At 51.2% G+C, this 21,800-nt stretch overlaps 1 protein-coding gene across 1 annotated transcript; it reads right to left on the minus strand.

The window, feature by feature from the left end:
* Positions 1-382: 382 nt before the first annotated feature.
* C12H14orf93 (chromosome 12 C14orf93 homolog) lies at positions 383-21,554 on the minus strand. The gene is given in 8 exon segments (XM_038741328.1): positions 383-1,501; positions 1,765-1,877; positions 2,932-3,035; positions 3,274-3,335; positions 6,486-6,797; positions 10,457-10,702; positions 10,704-11,476; positions 21,515-21,554. Coding segments are annotated over 7 exon segments (1,632 nt in total). The 5' UTR covers positions 11,058-11,476; positions 21,515-21,554; the 3' UTR covers positions 383-1,060.
* Positions 21,555-21,800: the final 246 nt, after the last annotated feature.

Consider the following 21,800-nt stretch of genomic DNA (forward strand, 5'->3'; position numbering starts at 1 on the left):
GCCTGCCCTGCCTCGGGACGAGTCTCCCCACGGACTCCTCCGAGACACCTCCCTCTTGGCTTCCGAGCTTGAGGGGTCTCTGACGGCCCCGGGGTGTCCGGCTTGCCGACTCCCTGCTTTCCCCCCCAGTCCTCCCAGTATGATACCCTCTCCCCACTGCCAGCTGGGAGTGGGGGACGAGTGTGTCGGGTGCCCCTGCGGAACTGGAGATGTGGCTTGTCAGCTGGGGACAGGGGAAGGCGCACGCCTCCTGCTTGCGGCCGCCCGGCACCTCGAATCCCATCCTAGTCCTTTGCTCCTGGGGACTCTACTCCAAGAGGGGAGGAGGGGAATGGGATGCTGGGGCGAGGAGGAGCCTGGGGGGAGAAGGAGCAGGGGGCAATGCTAGGACCAACCGTTTAAGCCCTAATTTCCCAGATGGGAGCCTACGACTGATGGGAGGGGGAAGGGGCCCTGCTCCGGGCACGTCCGCAGCCTCTTGGTTCTCGACCGGGCAACGGGCAGGTGTTCCCCGACCTGGCCTGTTTAACGTTCCTCAGCCTCTGGGGTGTCACCCTCCGCCCCCAGGCCTCGGTTTACCCTTCTACCTGGGCCCGGCTGTCGGGCCCCCCAGGGCCAGGAGCGCTTTGGCCAGACTGGTCAGGGAGCGGCCCACCAGATGGCGGCATCCGCCCGAGCCCTTGCCGCCCGCTGCCACAGAGCGAGGCCCGCAGTCGGGGGTCCCGAAGTGGAGGGGAGCAGTGTCTCCCCATCCTGCGTCTCCCCAAGGCGACACGACCCTCACAAGCGGGAGCCCGTGCCCCCGGAGACCTCCTACACCTCACTGCCTCGCCGTCTGCGTCCAGCCCAGCCCCCTCCCCTTCGGCCGGCATCCCACCCCCGGCTGCATCCTCTCCTCCGACAACTGGGACTGTTGCCCACCCCGGGGGAGGGGGTGCTTTCTCGATAGGCGGGGGCTCGGGGGGAAGAGGTCGAGCCCCTTCCTCAGAGGAAAGAGCCGTGGTCCCCACGGGGAAGGTGGTCAGGTGGCAAGGAGCAGCTCCTCTCCGGAAGGCCCTTTTCACTCGTCCTTCTCTACCTTGATTTCGATGAACGAGTTCAAGTCCGGGCAGAAGGCCTTGTGGGGCTGATCGAAGGGCAGGGAGATGGGCCCTTCCTCCTCCGGCCTGTCCTCCTCCTCTTCCTCCTCCTCCTCCTCCTCCTCCTGGAAGTTGGGGTTGTAGAGGTCTGGGGGGAGGAGCTGGGCCTCCACGGAGGGCAGGCGCTCGGACGGGGGGCCGTACACCCGGTTGGCCTTGGTGCCGTGCTTGGAGTTGGCGTCCAGGTGGTAGCACAGCTGGGTGAGGCGCCGGGCCCGGAAGCGAGGGGGGCGGGCGACCCAGACCCCCGGCTCGTTGAGGCTGTCCTCCTCGTCGGACATCAGCTCTTCGGTCACGTCCTTCCACAGGCGCTGCTCTTCCGCCCCGAAGTGACGCATGATGCTGGACCGGTTAGCAAAGAGCTGCGGTGGGGAAGGAGACCCGGGGCAGATACACAGAATATGTCAAAACCTGGGCTCACTGGGAGGGTGTGGGGTGGGAGACTGACCCCGGGGACCCCCCGCAACACACACATACACATCAGGTGTCCCCTTCTGCCAGTATTCCTGGATTCCAGCGCTTAGTAAAGTGCCCGGCACATAGTAAGCGCTTCACAAATGGCACAATTATTATTATTATTATTATTTTGGATGCACAGAGTGGACCAGGGCGGGGGAACTCTTACTCTGTATCGGCGGCTGCGCAGCTTCTTCTCTTCCTTCTCCTTCAAGCCCTTGAAAGGGTTCAGGGAGTTGCGATACTCACGCCTCTTGGTGAGGAAGTAGGCTACGCAGGCTCCTGTAGGAGAGGGGGAGGACAGGTGATCTCCTAATCCGGGCAGGAGCCAGGGCCACAGGTGTCTGTCCACCTCCCCCTCTAGACTGTCAGCTCATTGCACCTCAGGAAGCACTCAATAAACGTGACTGACTGACTGATCCCCATTTTACAGATGAGGCAACTGAGGTACAGAGAAGTTAAATTCATTCAATCGTATTTACTGAGTGCAGAGCACTGTACTAAGCATTGGGAAGTACAAGTTGGCAACGTATAGAGACGGTCCCTACCCAACAACGGGCTCACAGTCTAGAAGGGGGAGACAGACAACAAAACGCAACATGTGGACGGGTGTCAAGTCATCAGAACAAATAGAATTAAAGCTAGAATAGAATTAAAGCTAAAATGGAATTAAAGCTAAAGGTTAAGGATTTGAGCTCACCAGTAGGGTGTGGCCGGGGTGAATTAGGCCCCCGATTTCTGGGTGCTGGGGTCTCCACCGCCAGCAAAACCCTGCTGCAGCTCCATGGCACCTGCCCACCCACCGACTCCTCTGGGATTTCACGACCCCCTTCCAGAGCTCTGGAGTTTTAAAACCTCTAGAGGAAGGGTGGGGAACGAGGGTGGGGCAAGTTCTGGGTTCAATATCTGTGAGAGACACAGGGTACAACTGCAGGGGTCCCAGGGGTCAGAGGGGACAGTAGTAAAGTGCCCCAGCCACATCCTCTTGCCCCTCTTTTTTTTACAGTATTCTACTGTGTCAGGCACTGTACTAAGCGCTGGGGTAGAAACAGGCTAATCAGGTTGGGCACAGTCCACGTCCCATGTGGGGCTCACAGTCTTAATTCCCATTTCACAGATGACATAACTGAGGCCCACAGAAGCGAAGTGACCTGCCCAGGGTCACACAGCAGCCAAGTGGTCCGTGCTCTATCCACTAGGCCACGCCGCTTCTCCTCCTTTCCTTTCATCCCTTTTCAGGTCGACCCTGTCGACGGTGGCCCCGTCCAACTTCGCCCAGCCTCCCGCTTCCTTCCCCGCTTCCTTGCAGGCTCCCGCCCACCCCTCCCCGCCTCACCTTTCAGTTCCTTGTCGGTGTAATTGTGGGGGCTGCTCACCAGCTCCTGCTTCAGTTTCTCCAAGAGGAATTTCACCACCGAGATGTTCCACGAAGACTTGATGCTGCCGGTGGTAGGAGGAGGGGAGGGAGTGAGCAGCCGAGCGGACAGACCGGACACCCAGCCCCCCGCCGGCTCCTCCGAGTTGCCCACCGAGCCCGGAACCGGCCCGGTTTGGTAGCCTGGCCCATCGCCTTCCGCTGAAGGCCGGCGATGCAGACAGTACCGGCCTTTGTCCCTTCCTCTGGGCCTGATCCACAGCAGTTGACCCCCTCCCTCCCACCCACCTCGCCGGGCCCCACCTTTCGGATCCGTTGAACCTTTTGTCATTGGTGATGTGATTATGCACGTTGTGGACCAGTTTCTGGTGGAGAGAAGAACACAGAATCAAACGCCGGGTGGTGCGGGGGGAAGTCCACGGGGCATCTTCACGGAGGGGATGGGCATTGGGGCACAGAGTCACTGATCTCCAGACCTCAACGGGAGGGTCTTCCCTCCGTCTGGAAAACGCTTCAGATGGGGGTCTTGCCTTTCCTTACATTCATTCACTCGTATTTATTGAGTGCTTACCATGTGCAGAGCACTGGACTAAGCTCTTGGGGGGGGGGGGGTACAATATATCAGCGCATAGTAAGCACTTAATAAATGCCATTATTAGTATTATTATTATCAATAAGAAGACACAGTCCTGGCCCAAAACGAGGTTACAGCTACAGTCTACAGCCTCTAGACTCTAAGTTCCTTGTGGGCAAGGAACGTGTCTACTAACTCTGTTGTATTATGTGTGACTTAACAGAAAGAGCGCGGGCTTGCGAGTCAGAGGACATGGGTTCTAATCCCGGCTCCGCCCCTTGTCTGCTTGAGCAAATCACTTCACTTCTCTGGGCCTCAGTTACCTTATCTGCAAAATGGGGATTCAGATTGTGAGCCCCATGTGATACCTGATTACCTTGCATCTATCACAGTCTTGTAGACTGTGAGCCCGTTGTTGGGTGGGGACCGTCTCTATGTGTTACCGATTTGTACTTCCCAAGCGCTTAGTACAGTGCTCTGCACACAGTAAGTGCTCAATAAATACGACTGAATGAATGGATGAATCTACCCCAGTGCCTAGAACAGTGCTTGGCAGATAGTAAGTGCTTAACAAATACCATAATTATTATTAATTACTAAACTGTCCCAAGGGCTTAGAACTGTGCTGTGCACACAGTAAGCGCCCAGTACTCCCCAGGCCAGAGGTATCCAGGTGGATTCGCAAGTAGCAGTGCCTGGTTGCCCTCCTCCTCGCCTCCCGCCCTTCCCGCTATTCCCCGGTGGCTTCTGATTTGAGCCTCTGTCCGGCCCCTCCCCAATCCCCCTGGAGTGGGCAAGGGGGTCGGGGAAGTGTGCTGAGGCCCCCAGAAAGCCGCCCGCTCCACCGGCTCCTCAGAGGGCGGGGAGAAGCTAGGGCTGGCTCCTGGGGCACCTCTTACTAGGGGAGGTGAGCAGCGCTAAAGCTGGAGATCAATCAATCAATCAATCGTATTTATTGAGCGCTTACTGTGTGCAGAGCACTGTACTAAGCGCTTGGGAAATACAAGTTGGCAACATATAGAGACAGTCCCTACCCAAAAGTGGGCTCACAGGCTGACAGCTGTGACGGGCTGTAAGACGGGATGAATGTCCGTCATTCATTCATCAATCAGTCGTATTTATTGAGCGCTTACCGTGTGCAAACCCACTGTACTAAGCGCTCGGGAGAGTACAATACAACAACAGATACATTCTCTGCCCACGGCAAGCTCACAGTCTAGAGGGGGAGACAGACCTTAATATACATAAATTTATTTGGATTCATGCACGGGCAGATTAGCGAGAGGTCTCGGGAAGAGAAATGAGCTCGGATATTTCTCCCCCTTTGCCCCTCTGGTTAGGAGAGGGGCAGGGAATGTGCCTGTTTATTATTGTATTGGACTCCCCCGACTGCTTAGAGAAGCAGTGGCTCAGTGGAAAGAGCATGGATTTGGGAGTCAGAGGTTATGGGTTCTAATCCCGGCTCTGCCACTTGTCAGCTGTGTGACTTTGGGCGAGTCGCTTATCTTCCCTGTGCCTCAGTTCCCTCATCTGTAAAATGGGGATTAAGACTGTGAGCCCCACGTGGGACAACCTGATCACCTTGTATCCCCCCGGCGCTTAGAACAGTGCTTTGCACATAGTAAGCGCTTAACAAATACCATCATCAATATTATTATAGTGCTCCACACACACTACTTCCCAAGCGCTTAGTACAGTGCTCTGCACACAGTAAGCGCTCAATAAATACGACTGATTGAAATAAATACGATTGAAGGAATGCGTGAATGAATGAGGGGCAATGCTGGGCCGGGAATCAGGGAAAGAGAGGTATGACCCCAGATAAGGGGTCCTCTATGGCCCCCTGGGCGAAGCACGGCACCTAAGAACCTCAGGAAGAATTCCCAAGGGGACGGTCCCTAAAGGAAAAAGGGAAGCAGCATGGCTTAGTGGAAATACGCTAGGCATGGGAGTCGGAGGACCTGGGTTCTCATTCTTGCTCTGCCCCATGCCTGCTGTGTGATCATGGGCAAGTCATCGGCTTCCTCATCCACTAAATAGAGCTAAAACACCTGTTCTTCCTTTTTAGAGTGCAAACCCTATGTGGGAGCAGGATTGTATCCAATCTGAATTGCCTTGCATCTACCTCAGCGCTTAATACGGTGCTTGGCACATAATAAGCGTTTAACAAATACCAAAATGATTATTATTGTTGTTTTTAAAGTCTCAATCAGACTGGGGTCAGGAGTAACCCCAGGGAAGTGGGTGGGTGGGGGGAGCATCATTATTATTATGAGGGCCCGGGACTAATACCCACCTTTGTATTTTTTCCCAGTGTTTAGTATAGCGCTCTGCTCAGGGTAAGCACTTAATAAATACTATTACAATAACGAGGGGGTCGGAAATGGTACCTCTGGGCAACAGATTGCTTAGTCTGGACAAGGGAAGGATGAAGGACGAGCTCCACTGAAAACAGAGGAGGAAATTGGTTTACACTGCACCAGGAGGGACTTAAGTTAGACTTAACTGCTAGTTAAGGTGCTAGTTAAGACCTCAGGGCGAGTTCCCAAGGATCGAGTGGCACCTCTTTTCCCGGCTACCCCAACCCAGCGGCCCCAGGGGATCGAGAGCCAAATAATAATGTTGGTGTTTGTTAAGCGCTTACTACGCGCCAAGCGCTGTTCTAAGCACTGGGGTAGATACAAGGTACTCAGGTTGTCCCACGTGGGGCTCACGGTCTTCATCCCCATTTTCTAGAGGGCCCAGAGAAGTTAAGCGACTTGTCCAAGGTCACGCGGCTGACAAGTGGCGGAGCCGGGATTAGACGAACCAAATGTCCCTGTGGAATGAGCCAGTTCCTCCCCTTGCCCCAGCTGTCCCTCCGTTGGGGGGGAGATTGGGGATCAGCGCTCCCTCCCACCCGCTCGCCCGGCCGGGACGTCCCGGAGTCCCCCCGACTCACAGAGAGCACCAGGTCTCGCTTGCGCCTGGAGTTCTTCTGGCCGCCCCCTCGGGCCCGGCACGGGGAGGTCGCGAGCCCCAGCGAGAGCCGCAGCTCCCCGGCCCCCCCGGGCACCCCGTCTTCCAGGGCTCCGTCCAGCGTGGCGCTGACCGCGTCCTCCGGCCGGGGCGGCGGTTTCACCCCGCTCTCCGGCCCCGTCTCCGAGGCCGCACGCTGGATGGCCAGCTGGGTGGCCGGCGAGAGCTGCTTGGCGTAGGCCGGGAGCAACACCCGCTGCACGGCCCCGTCGGGGGCCGCCAAGTCGTCCGCCAGCTGGGGATGGAAAAATAGCATCCGTTAGCCTACGCCGACGGTGGCCGTGCCCTTCCCCTCCCGAGCGCAGCATGGCCTAGTGGATTGAGCACGGACCCGGGAATCAGAAGGTCCTGGGCTCTAACTCTGGTTCAGCCACTTTCATTCATATTTACTGAGCGCTTACTGTGTGCAGAGCACTGTGTTAAGTGCTTGGAAAGTACAATTCAGCAATAAAGAGACCATTCCTGCCCCCGCACTTGTCTGCTGTGTGACCTTGGGCAAGTCACTTCACTTCTCTGGGCCTCAGTTCCCTGTAAAATGGGGATTGAGACTGTGAGCTCCATGCGGGACAGGGACTGTGTCCAACCTAACTTGTATCTACCCCAGTGCTTAGCACATAGTAAGCGCTTAACGAGTACCATAATTATTATTAGCTGTAACGAGGGAAGGACACCCCCCTCATTAGGGCTCCAGCAGTGAGAGTCGCCAATCCTCACCAGATCCCTTGTGATGGCGGCCGCCCGACTGCCTCGTGCATGCAGGCTTACTCCTTTTTTTTTTATGGTATTAAGCGCTTACCATGTGCCAGGGGCTTTATTAAGCGCGGGGTAGACCCAAGCTAATCCGATTGGACACAGTCCCTGTCCCACACGGGGTTCACAGTCTTAATCCCCATTTTCCAGATGGGGCAACTGAGGCCCAGAGAGGTGAAGCACCTTGGCCAAGGTCACAGAGCAGCCAAGTGGCGGAGCCAGGATTAGAACCTAGGTCCTTCTGACCCCCAGGCTGGGGCTCTATCCACTAGACCACGCTGCTTCTCTTCAGCTCCCTCAGGTCAGGCTGTTACTGTGCCAGGATCAGGGCAAGTTTTCAAGTGTTGGCTCTCAAGTGCTCATTTGTGGGTTGCTCTTGTGTAGGGGAACTGCTGCTAAGTTAATGTTTTCTCTTGGAGACAGACGGGCGGAGAAGGGAAAATAAGAGCCAGACACTCGGAGAGGGGAAGGGATCAGCAGAAATCTCAGGAGGGAGGGAAGGGAAACACGCCATTCGTATGTGATCCTCTCTTACCCCAAAGACACCCCCCCGCCCAGCTGGGCCCCTCACCAGGATCGTGCCCTGGCATGGATTTCGGCTACCTACACTCTCACCCAAGGACACACCGAACAGGCGAAGGAGAGAGGGAGGGAGGGAGGCGGGGGGATTTCTGCAGCCGGGAAAACAAAACAGTGAAAGTGGAAAAAAAAAAAAACCCACACAGAAAGAAGAAGCGGGGGAGGATGCTGAGATTTATAGACCTAAGGGCTGCTTTCTGCGCTGTGAAATCTAATTCCATCCTGCCGGCTTGGAGCCCTGCCTGGAAGAAAACACAAGCACAGGACACTGCCTGACACTCTCTCCCGCCCTCCCGGCTCAGTCCTTTCTGACTCTTCTCACTGGGCTCTGGTCTTGACCAGGCGGTAGATGGATGTGATGAGAAATGCCCGTTGTCCACAATGCCGAGCTCAGGAGGGGTGCAGTGGGAGAGATGTTGAGGGTGGGTGGGCCGGAGGTGGTGGTATAGGAGTAGGAGAGGCTATCTATTCGTTTCTCGGATCCGGCAGATGGGCTGGGACTTCCACGCTTCCCATCCGCCAGGCACGATCTGCTTCCTCACGCGCTCTCTCCGCCGGATGGCTACAGTCTGGGAGGGAAGGGGAAGGAAAGCTCGACAGACCCCTCCTACTGCGTCTTGATGTGGAGGGCACACCCTCTCCGTAATAATAACAGGTGTGGCATCTGTTAGGCACTTGCTCTGGGCTAAGCACTGTACTAAGCGCTGGGATACTAGTAATTATAATTATGGTATTTGTCAAGCGCTTACCATGTGCCAGGCGCTGGGGCGGATGCAAGTAAATTGGGGCGGACACGGTCCCCGCCCCACATGGGGCTCACTGTCTCAATCCCCATTTACAGATGAGGTAACTGAGGCACAGAGAAGAAAAGTGACTTGCCTAAGGTCACACAGCAGATAAGTGGTGGAACTGGAATTAGAACCCATGAGCTTTGGATTCCCAGGTCAGTGCTCTATCCATTACGCCATACTGCTGCTTCCTAGATACAAGATAACCAGGTCGGATCAAATCCCCGTTCCGCACGGGGCTCGCTATAATAATAACGATGGCACTTGCTAAGCGCTTACTATGTGCAAAGCACTGTTCTAAGCACCGATCTAAGGAGTAAGAAAAACAGGTATTGAATCCCCATTTTACAGATGAGGAAAATGAGTAGTTAAATGATTTGCGATGCCGGCCAGGATTTGCCAACAAATCCCCACCGTCAATGGAGCAGAAGGAAATGAAATCTAACAGAGCCTCTATTTCCCCATCTCTGACTGCAGCCTTTTTATCCTGTCTCCCGTCCCTTTCTCTGTTCGACCTCCCGGAAACTGTTTCCATCTTCCATTCCCAACGCTTCTCTCTTCACTTCTGCTCTTCTCCTGCCACTTTCTCCCATTTCCATGACCTTCCCCATTTGGCCTTCTGAACTCTTCTTTCTGCGTCCCCACCCGAGACCTCCTCCTTCTCCTCTCTTGATCTTCCTCCTCCCACTCATTCTGTGCCCTTCCACCCAAATACCTCTCTGGCCTCTCTCTGCCAAATACCAGGTATTTATCAGTACCAAAAGCACCAATGTACGGGCCTTCTTTTTCCACACTTGCCTCGGCTCCTAATTTTTATTTCCCTCCCACCTGTCTCCCACTCCCTTCTTTAACCCCCCACCTCCCTCTCTCTCCTGAACTCCTCTTAGCAAACCGAGGCCCCATGATAAAATACAAATGAACCGTCTTGTACATGCAAGCACTCTCTCCAGGAGAGGCAGACCCTCCGAAGCAGCAACAGAGACAGCTGCTGAGGAGCATATACCACGTGGAGACGTGAGGAGAGAGGAGGAGAGGGAGAGGGAAAGAGGAGACATCCCACCCCCTCGGCCTCCCCACCAAGCACAGCCCATCTGAGGGAGGGTGGCAGTGACGGCAGCGGGAGAAGGCCTGGGACGCACTGGCCTCTGCTCATGAGTCTGCCGCTGTTGCCGCATCGGGGGAGAGATTTCAGGATGGAAGGGGGAGGTGGGTGTCCGGGAAGAAAGGGAGAGGCGAGGGGAAAGCGGGGCTGGGAAGAACGAGACATGCTACTTTCCATAGTATCTTTACATCTGGTTACATAAGCCCAGATTCACTTCCTCCTAGCTGAAGATCATTTTAGCGTCTCGTCTCTCCGCTAGACTCTAAGCTCCTTGAGGGCAGGGACTGGGCCTAGCGGCTCAACAGAACTCTCCCAAGTGCTTAGTACGGAGCGCTGCCTCCAGGAATAGTAATAATAATCATAATAATGATAGTGGGATTCACATGCTATGTTCCAAGCACTGTGCTAAGCACTGGGGTACATGACAATTAAATCAGACCCAATCCCTGTCCAATACAGGGCTCACAGCTGAAGCAGGATGGAGAACAGGTATTTCATCCTCTTTTACAGGTGAGGAAACTGAGGCCCAGAGAAGTAGTGTAACTTGCCCAAGGTCTCCCAGAGGGCAAGGGGCGGAGCCGGGATTGGAGCACTTTCCACTAGGCCACGCCACCCGATCAATACTCCCGGTTGAATGACGGGTTGATCGGATAGACCGCCAGAGGCCATACGTACGGGATTGAGGAGCGGGGTCATCTCGCTGGAGGCCCCCGGGCATCCGGGCAGTCGAATGTCCCTCTGGACGGCCGGGAAGCCCAAGGCCCCCGGCCCCACGGCCGAGGCCGCTCCCAGCTGTCTCAGTTCCTCGATCACCACCTGCACCCCACTCCCCACGCTGTCACACTCCTCCTCCACGGCTGACAAGGCCTTGCAGGCTTCCCCGGGGCTTCCCTTGAGGGTCCCCGAGTCCTCGGGCGGGGGGGCCGTGGGTCCCTCCCTCCCGGCTGTCCTCAGCGGCGGAGTCCTTGCCCTGCCTCAGCTCGCCCAACTCCTCCTGGAGGCGCTTCAGCAGTTCGTTGTTGGCCCGGGCAAGGCCCAGGGCGGCCTCCGCCAGGCCCACGGCCTTGTCCACCCGCTGGTAGATGACGTGCAGGAGCTGCTCCGAGCTCTGCACCGCCAGGCCGTGGCCGGTCACCGTGATGGGGGTGCAGGGCGGGGGGTTGCCCCCGGGTGGTCCCGAGCCACCCCCGCTGGGCTCGCTCTTGCAAGCACAGCAGCAACACTTGGCTTCGTTGCCATTAGGCGGGGAGAACAAGATGGTGGCACTGAAGGACATGGCGGCCCCGGGGGCCTCCGGCTCCTCTCGCCGCCGGACCTCGTCCGAGTGGGTCCCGGGTCGGATCCGGCCTCACCGCCCGGAACGCGAGGAGCCCCCGGGGCACAACATCCGTCTCTTCTCGTCAAGGGTGGCTGGGAGGGTCCGGGCCTCGAGCGGTGGATTCTGAGGAGGAATGAGCCTTGAGGGAGGAAGGCCTGTGCCACCCTAGTCCTCGGGTGGGACAGCGGCGACCTTCCGTGCCCCGGGCCCCCCCGGTACCATCCCAGGATTGTCCAGCTACGCCTCTTCCTGACGACGGGAGAGTCGAGGGGGTGTCAGCAGTGGCCGCTCCCCGCCGGACACAGGCAGCTCATCCCATCCGTGAAGCCCCTGTGCCGAGGGAACAGATCAGGGGCTAGAAGTATTTCGACCTGGATCTGGTGTGGTTGGAACATTAAGGAAAAGATTTCAGGTCTGGTCCTTTTCCCCTGGCCGCCATCTTCATGGCTTCTTCTATCCCTAGTTTATCATCTGTCTCCTCCACTAGAGTATAAGATCCTTGAGGGCAGGGATCATGCCTACCAACTCTCTTATATTTTTGTTGATGGTATTTTTAAAGCACTTATTATGTGCCAGGCACTGTACTGAGCACTTGGGTAGATACGAAATAATCGGGTCAGACGCAGTCTGTGTCCCACTTGGGGCTCACAGTCTTAATCCCGGTTCTACAGGTGAGGTAACTGCGGCACAGAGAAACGACTCGCCCGAGGTCACGCAACAGCCAAGTGGCAGAGCCGGGATTAGAACCCGTGTCCTTCTGACTCCCAAGCCCACGTTCTATACACTAACGCTGCTTGGACTGCACTCTCCCCAGCGTTTAACACAGTGCTCCATCCGCAGGAAGCGCTCAGTAAATACCACCGATAGACTGATTACTAGTATAACAATAATGCCTCCTATAGCTCTAGCATTGTTTCAGGAGTTCGCAATTCAATTCGATCGTATTTATTGAGCGCTTACTGTGTGCAGAGCACTGTACTAAGCGCTTGAGAAGTACAAGTTGGCAACATATAGAGACGGTCCCTACCCAACAGTGCACAAATACCATCGTTATTACGGTGTCTGTCCTCATGGGCTTTGGAAGTTCAGTTGATTTACCTCATGGCGAAAAATCCTTGCTCTCTTCCCTCTAAACCACCAGAGCTCCTGGAGTGGAAGACTCATCAGTGAAATAAGGGATTCTGAGATTCTTCTTCTTTGACATGATCATTCCCCACTGAGGGAGAGGCGAGAACATCTCTGATATATCAAACTGTTGTTGTCTTGTAATTATTACGGTTAAGCAACTAAACCTCCAAGAAAAATAATGTCTCTTTCGGGACCACTGGGAAAATCCCAGCGAACATAATAAATACCGTTGTTTTCTACACGATTCTTGGGCTAGAACTTGAAAAAAAACTCCTCCTGCCTCAGGCATACTAAATGACAAAACTTAGGCAGGTTTACAGTTTTCTCAAGAGATAAATTTCTGTCTCGTACTGTTAAATTATATCATAAAATCACAGTTAAGAGGGCGAGAGGTTAGAATTTTCCAAAGATCTCGTTTTTTTAGACTCCGCAAACCTATCTCGGCAACAGCCAATATGTCCGTGCCTCTGAGGAGCTGAAACTTAATTTGATGACTCCTTTTAATTACATTTCGTTATTAAATGATAGCCGGTCACAGCAAAGAAACAGCTTTGGTCCTTCAGAATATTCACTCCCTGTAAGAATTTAACCCAAATCCATTTACTGATCCCCTTGTCGTTACAGTCACTGGAAGGCACAACTAAACCTTAAACTAAAGGTTAAGGCAAAATTAAAAGGAAAGGTTACAGCGGAGCATTAAGTGATGGTATGTCCCTTTCTGGAGAAGTCGTTTTTGTCTTTTGCCTCCCTAATGGCCACCACAGACTCTTTCATCATCAATCGTATTTATTGAGCACTTACTGTGTGCAGAGCACTGTACTAAGCGCTTGGGAAGTACAAGTTGGCAACATATAGAGACAGTCCCTACCCAATAGTGGGCTCACAGTCTAAAAGGGGGAGACAGAGAGCAAAACCAAACACACCAAGAAAATAAAATAAATAGAATAGATATGTACAAGTAAAATAAATAAATAAATAGAGAAATAAATATGTACAAACATATACACATATATACAGGTGCTGTGGGGAAGGGAAGGAGGTAAGATGGGGGGGATGGAGAGGGGGATTCATCAGGATCCTGACCAGGGTGAGGCAGGGGTTGACCGCTTAAAGCATAGGCGAGTTTGGAGGTTTGGGAAATCAAAGTACAGACTAGTAACCTGCAGTTTATGTTGGTTTGTTGGGACGAAGAAAAATTCAGTCCATTCGGGGAATTGCTAGATTGTACACTCCTGGAGGGCAGTGTCTCAGCTCTATTGTACGCGTCGGTCTCACCACCAACCTCTCGCCTTCATCCTGCCTCTGGCCAGGGATGCCCTCCCTCTTCATATCTGACAGGTGATCACTCTCCCCACCTTCAAAGCCTTATTAAAAGCACATCATCATCATCATCAATCGTATTTATTGAGCGCTTACTATGTGCAGAGCACTGTACTAAGCGCTATCTCCTCCAAGAGGCCTTCCTCGACTAAGCCCACGTTTTCTCTTCTCCCACTCCCATGTCACCTCTGCACGTAGATCTGCACGCTTCATTCACCCCTCCCTCAGCCCCACAGCACTTATGTATCCATAATTTATTTATTTATATTAATGTCTGTATCCCTATCTAAACTGTAAGCTCATTGTGGGCAGGGAACACGTCTACCAGTTGTTATATTGTACTCTCCCAAGCGCTTAGTAAAGTGCACCACACGCAGTAAGTGCTCAGGAAATACCACTGATTGTCAAAGTGCTTAGCACAGTTCTCTGCCCGCTGCAGGTGCTCAGGAAATGCTATTGTTGATCTGTCTGTGGGCAGTGTGGCTCGGTGGAAAGAACACGGGCTTTGGAGTCAGAGGTCACGGGTTCAAATCCCGGCTCCACCAATTGTCAGCTGTGTGACTTTGGGCAAGTCACTTAACTTCTCTGTGCCTCAGTTCCCGCGTCTGTAAATTGGGGATTAAGACTGTGAGCCCCACGTGGGACAACCTGATCACCTTGTATCCCTCCAGTGCTTAGAACAGTGCTTTGCACATAGTAAGCGCTCAACAAATACCATCATTATTATTATTATTATGAATCCAGCCCAACTTGGGAAGCCATTTTCTCTGGCTGCTCCACTACCGGGATAGCAGATGCCCCAGACGGGATTTAGAGCCATCCCAGAGTTGTCCCTGCCTCCAGTCTCAACTGTTTGAGGTCTTACAGACATCTATAGCCCTTTCTCACAGACTGAAGGCTCCTTGTGCGTAGGGATTCTGTCTACCAATTCTACTGTATTGCATTTTTCCAAGTGCTTATCAATCGTATTTATACGATTAGTACAAGTATTTATAAATACAATCGTATTTATACGATTAGTGCTTAGTACAGTGCTCTGCATTCAATAAGCGCTCAGTAAATCCTGTCGATCGATGGAAGCTGTCACGGCTAGCTCTCATCTCCTCCTTCCCATAAACCAGGCCAGTTCTCCATCCCGATCGGCAACGCCGGACCCTCCAACCCTGCTGGCCTCACTAGCCATTATTACCGGCAAGGTGGGTATTCAGTCAACTGGCAATTCCCCCAGATCTCAGTATATCCTAATCCTGCAGGGACTGTTAATCTGAGACTGTCAACCAATCATCCAATCAATGTTATTCACTGAGGGCTCACTGTGTGCAGAGCACTGTACTAAGAGCTTGAGGGAGTAACAACAGAGTTTGTACATATTTATTACTCTATTTATTTTACTTGTACATATCTATTCTATTTTGTTAGTATGTTTGGTTTTGTTCTCTGTCTCCCCCTTTTAGACCGTGAGCCCACTGTTGGGTAGGGACCGTCTCTCTATGTTGCCAACTTGGACTTCCCAAGCACTTAGCGCAGTGCTCTGCACACAGTAAGTGCTCAATAAATACGATTGATTGATTGATTGAATGAATGTCCACCGGGCCCCGTCCCGTCAGGGCCCATCCGGCGCTCCGCCCCGGGTTTTCCTTTATTTTACTTGTACATATCTATTCTATTTATTTTATTTTGTTAGTATATTTGGTTTTGTTCTCTGTCTCCCCCTTTTAGACTGTGAGCCCACTGTTGGGTAGGGACTGTCTCTATATGTTACCAACTTGTACTTCCCAAGTGCTTAGTACAGTGCTCTGCACACAGTAAGCGCTTAATAAATACAATTGATGATGATGATGAGTTGGTAGACACGTTCCCTTCCCGCATGTTTACAGCCTAGAGGGAGCGGACAGTCTAAAGTCCAGTCTGCTTCATCCAGGCTGGATTCAAATGACTGAAACTATAATTTCCGGCCGGTTACCGTAGAACTACAGAGTCTTTATGGGCAACCCCGCTCCAGATGCGGGCAGAAACTCAAACACGCGTCTTAAGATCCACTCTTCTCCAATGCCGTCAGTGGCCACTCCAATAACTCCTGATAGACAATGGCTTCCCTATGAAAAGACTCTGTGGTTGAGGATGAACATTAAGAAGATTAGTTAATTCCTCTGCTTTCCCAAGAGAGGAGACTGGGATTGACATAATCAGTCAATCATGTGCAGAAATTCTAATGGCTTGGATTTATGGCAGGGGGTAGGAATGTCTGCTACGCTGATCAGACTGTGAGCCCACTGTTGGGTAGGGACTGTCTCTATATGTTGCCAACTTGTACTTCCCAAGCGCTTAGTACAGTGCTCAGCACACAGTAAGCACTCAATAAATACGATTGATTGATTGATTGATTGATCAATGATCTTTCTTAGACCTCAGAGTGTTTGGGCTCACTGTTCTGGCCCTGGTGGAGAGCTACACAGACATCTTCATTAGGGAATGGTGAGTGGATAGGGCACAGGCCTGGGAGTGAAAAGGTCATGGGTTCTAATCCCAGCCTCCCTTCCTTGTCTGCATGGCTCAGTGGAAAGAGCACGGGCTTTGGAGTCAGAGGTCATGGGTTCAAATCCCGGCTCCTCCACTTGTCAGCTGTGTGACTTTCGGCAAGTCACTTAACTTCTCTGTGCCTCAGTTTCCTCATCTGTAAAATAGGGATTGAGACTGTGAGCCCCACGTGGGACAACCTGATTCATTCACTTCACTTCTCTGGGCCTCAGTTCCCTCATCTGTAAAATGGGGATGAAGACTGTGAGCACCCCGTGGGACAACCTGATAATCTTGTAAACTCCCCAGTGCTTAGAACAGTGCTTTGCACATAGTAAGTGCTTAATAAACGCCATTATTATTATTCATTCATTCAATCATATTTATTGAGTGCTGTGTGCAGGTCACCTTGTATCCCCCCAGCGCCTAGAACAGTGCTTTGCACATAGTAAGTGCTTAATAAATGCCATTATTATTCATTCGTTCATTCAATCATATTTATTGAGCACTATGTGCAGATCACCTTGTATCCCCCCAGCGCTTAGAACAGTGCTTTGCACATAGTAAGCGCTTAATAAATGCCATTATTATTCATTCATTCAATCATATTTATTGAGCACTATGTGCAGATCACCTTGTATCCCCCCAGCGCTTAGAACAGTGCTTTGCACATAGTAAGCGCTTAATAAATGCCATTATTCATTTATTCAATTGATTTATTGAGCACTTACTGTGCAGATCAACTTGTATCCCCCCAGCACTTAGAACAGTGCTTTGCACATAGTAAACGCTTAACAGATACCATTATTATTATTATTGTCTGCTGTGTGACCTTGGGCAAGTCACTTCACTTCTCTGTGCCAGTTACCTCATCTGTAAAAGGGGGGTGAAGACTGTGAGCCCTACATGGGGCAACCTGATGTCTTTGCGCTTAGAACTGTACTTGGCAAGCAGTAAGCGCTAAGCGCTTAACAGATACCATTATTATTATTATTGTTGCCTGCTGTGTGACCTTGGGCAAGTCACTTCACTTCTCTGTGCCTCAGTTACCTCATCTGTAAAAGGGGGGGGGGTGAAGACTGTGAGCCCTACGTGGGGCAACCTGACGACTTTGCGCTTAGAACTGTACTTGGCACGCAGTAAGCGCTAAGCGCTTAACAGATACCATTATTATTATTATTGTTGTCTGCTGTGTGACCTTGGGCAAGTCACTTCATTTCTCTGTGCCTCAGTTACCTCATCTGTAAAAGGGGTGGGAGGGTGAAGATTGTGAGCCCTACGTGGGGCAACCTGATGACTTTGCGCTTAGAACTGTACTTGGCACGCAGTAAGTGCTAAGCGCTTAACAGATACCATTATTATTATTGTTGTTGTCTGCTGTGTGACCTTGGGCAAGTCACTTCACTTCTCTGTGCCTCAGTTACCTCATCTGTAAAAAGGGGGGGGGGGGTAAAGACTATGAGCCCTATGTGGGGCAACCTGATGACATTGCGCTTAGAACTGTACTTGGCACGCAGTAAGCACTAAGCGCTTAACAGATACCATTATTATTATTGTTGTTGTCTGCTGTGTGACCTTGGGCAAGTCACTTCACTTCTCTGTGCCTCAGTTACCTCATCTGTAAAAGGGGGGGTGAAGACTGTGAGCCCTACGTGGGGCAACCTGACGACTTTGCGCTTAGAACTGTACTTGGCACGCACTAAGCGCTAACTATTATTTTAGGAGAGGCAGGACTGGCTCCGTTTGAGGGGTTGTAAGAGAAATTAAGGAGGAATTACAGGGGGGCAAAGCAGGGAGGGTGCGGCCATGATGCTGAAGGGGCCGCTTAGTATGGAAGTTTCCCCAGCGACGTCTGGGGACGCGCCTGAGGAGACGCTTCAGAAGGGGCCTAATGGCGGTCGGCCATGGGAAAAGAGGGCCAAGACTGAGGAAAAAACGGCTCTTTAACACTGTCGAAGAAGAAGGGAGAAGCCGGAAATCCCTGTCAACGGCCATGGTTGCACGGCGTGTGCCGCGGGGAACCGCGCCCGCCACAGCAGGCCGAGAGAGGGGGGAGGAGGGAATGGACGCCTCTCCGTGTACCTAACGCGCACGCGGGCAAGCCCCACCCCCTTCTTCCCTCCCCGCCCGCCGATTGGCGGTCGGCCGAGCGAGGAGCGCCGCAATTGGCTGCGCACCGACGTCACTCAAAAGCCCAGGGAGGGGCGGGGCCTCGCCAGGGAGGGATGCGACTTCAGACGCCTTTTCATGGCCCCTCGGCGCCATCTTGGATTTCCGGGGCTTGTTTACTCACTCCGTCGGGAAAGCTCAGTGCTGAACCGCATTAAACCAAAATACGGTTAAAAACGGGGATCAAGGATTTCCGCCACCCCGTTGTGGGGGAAATGCCATTTTTCTCCACTTAGGGTCACTTGGTGGGTGGCCAGGGTTACCCTAGAAACACAGGGATGCAGAGAAATAGGGCAATTCTCAGAAGCAAAAACGGCCCCCAAATCCTGGATAATTAAACTAAACCGTTTTTTTCCCCCTCAATCACACACTTTTCTAAAGAGCGTGACTTTTTGTAAGGGGGGCAATGGATGGAAACTTAAGATGTCTAAGTTGTTGCCAACTTGTACTTCCCAAGCGCTTAGTACAGTGCTCTGCACACAGTAAGCGCTCAATAGATACAATTGATCGATTGATTGATGTCTAAATAAGGAGTTCAGGAATTGAGAGAATTTATATGGCACCTTGGACAGAACCCCCGACTTGCCGCTATCTCACCTCTAAAACGATTAAGATGAAAAGCAGGTTAGTGATTGGCCTTAGTTTTATGGAACAGTATCCTAGTTGTACATCAGCCTTTACATTTGAATAAAATTCAGCTCAGTAGCAAAGTCCTTATGTTTCAAAGGTTAAACACCACTGTTGGGTAGGGGCGGTCTCGATATGTTGCCAACTTGTACTTCCCAAGTGCTTAGTACAGTGCTCTGCACACAGTAAGCACTCAATAAATACGATTGATTGATTCAGTTCTACAACGCATACATAAGCATACATTACTCCTTTTGGTTAGAAAGCTCACGGTAAAGTGAGAGAACACTCTAGGAACTCTTCCAGGTGCTTAGTATAGTGCTCTGCACCGAGTAAGTGCTCAACAAATACCACTGATTGACTCTTGGGAAATTAGGAAACACTGTTTCAACTATGCATGACCATACGGATGCCTCATAATGTCAAAAGAAACAGTTATAGGCTTGAGCACACTGAGTGAATTCCATAATGCAAGTTTTCCTTAATGCGGTACTGATCAAAAACATAACTTCAAGATACTAGGAGAGTGGGTCTCATAAGGAGTGAGACACGCATATGAGATCAATAATTAAAACAACTGCAACTTCCCTTAATTTCTACCACAGATGAAATAATCCTCTGGGAATTCTACTGAAAATTCAAACCCACTATTGAGTACTTAAACCCAAATGGTTTTTGTTAAGGGTCCATAAAACTTTGGCATTTCTCAGAGATCATGGATCTCTTTAAAAAGCTTTAAGCACTCTTTCATCTACATATCCATTTTTCCTTTCTCCTCTTCTATATGTAAATTATTTTGTCTCTACTTCTAGACTTCAGGCTCAGTGAAGGCAGGAATCCTATCTTCTAACTAAATTGTACTCTTCCATGTTCTCAATAAGATGCTTTTCATATGGTAATCACTCAATATATTAAATTGATTGGTCAATGAAAATGGAAAAGGGGGAAAAATAGAGATTATACATCCCATCCCAAGAATAGCTTCCTCCCATATGATCCATTTGAATACCTCTTCTTTGACTTGGAGTATAGCATTCCAAACCAGACTTGTGACACCCACAGCTCAGGAAAGATTCTGTAAAGTGATATCCACGGAGTTTTATAAGCAAAAAGAAGTGGCAGGCTCTTGCAAAAAGAAATTTCACATTTCTCTTCCTATCGGTATAACATGTCTAGCTAGCCACCTGATTCACAAACTTTTCACTGGGAACATTCAACATGGAAAGGACAGGAAAAAAAAAATTCCCTCCTGGTCAAAATTTTTGGTTCATTCTCCCATCCTTGAGACAAATGCATGAGAAATGGACTTGCCTGAATTATTTTCCTGCTCTTTTACCAACTGCAGAGCTTTTCAAACAAATCTCAAACTTTAAATGACATCTCATCAAACCGTCCACTTCCACTCCAAGCGCGCTAACCCAACCACACATAAAGCCAAAATATACACAGCTGTAAATTTCAGAATGAGAGACTATAAAAGCAAAACTCTTTAACACAGTCATTTAAAGATGGTTTTGAACCACAGATTCAATCAACTCCCTGTCACGCTGCCCTATAGGCTACACTGCCCTGGCGATTATTTTCTAGTACAGTCCCTACGAGAGGGGCTAAAAAAAAATACGCTATCACATCCAAATGCAAACACCTTGTGTGAAGCCAATTCAGAAAAGTGCCCGAATATAATCATGCTAAAATTCTCATTTTGGACTACTAAAGCCTGCCCTCGCAGACTGAAATCCTATTTTTCCATACAAAACCATACCCTGGTAAAGATAAACTATAAAATTCTATGTCCCGAAGGTGGATATGCATATGTAGAACCAGTGTTCGTTTCCAATTTGGGTGACCAGCTTTGGAAAAAAAAATTCTCTATACAACGCATATACACAGACTAAAAATATACAGACAGAAAGAGAAACATAACCCAAAAATATTCAACAGGAAATTATCCGCTTCCAGAAAAATCACACATACAGAGACTGTCATAAGGAAAAAGTGTGTGCAGGATTCACACTCTTAATATCCAAGTAATTTTTCCCCAGGGAAAACAGAGGATGGTGTCTCAGGAATAAAGCCAGATAGCCCAATATTTTCAACCTGTTGGCCTTGAAAACTGCACATTCAAAAACTTGGTTTTGGTGGTATGAGAGACGTGTGTTAGATGCACCCCAAAGCATTCTTGGAAATTAGAGGACTTCAAATCTCCCTTTTGCCCACTCTGTATTTGATGCCCCTGTAGTGAAAATTCAGATCTCCCCTTCAGCCATTTGATTTAAAAAAAAAAAATAAAGCAGCTAAAATTTTTACTTTCCTTCAAGCCCCCATTTTCTTCCCCAGTGCCTAAAATGTAGCCACAGAAGGAAAAAAAAAAGCTACCAAATTTGTCAGCCAACAGTTAAACATGGCTGTCCTCTCTCTCTCTCAACTTGTTTGTATATTTAAATCCTTCACCAGGCAAGAGAAGAAAGAATGGGAGGGGGGTGGGAGGGGGGGAGGAAAGGAGAGACAGAAAGAAATGGGGTAAAGAGCAAATTTCCCTCAGCAACAGTTTCCTCACCCCAACATTGCCACAGATTCCTAGGTTGTTGGTTTTTTTTTTAATTTTGAATATACGCACACAAGATTAAGGAGGGAAAAAAATGGAAAAAGGATACCCGAAGGTCGTATGGCTCTTTGTATTCGTGTGTGTGCAAAAAGGAGGACTCGCTGAGCCCAGAGCCAGCAAGCCCCGCCTCCCTCCCTCCCTCCCGCCCGCCCGCCGGTCCGTCCGTCCGCCCCCGCCACCGGCTCGCAGGGCCCTGATTGGGCGGCGGAGGGGCGAGCACCCGGTTCCCGGCCGCTCGGCCGGTCTGGCGGGCGGCGCATTCCTCAACAGGGCTCCTCTAGGGGCCTCCTCGGCCCCTGCCAACTCCTGCCCCTTCCCACTACCCTCTCCCCAGC

Source organism: Tachyglossus aculeatus (genome assembly GCF_015852505.1).
Source record: "Tachyglossus aculeatus isolate mTacAcu1 chromosome 12 unlocalized genomic scaffold, mTacAcu1.pri SUPER_6_unloc_1, whole genome shotgun sequence".
Taxonomy (NCBI): domain Eukaryota; kingdom Metazoa; phylum Chordata; class Mammalia; order Monotremata; family Tachyglossidae; genus Tachyglossus; species Tachyglossus aculeatus.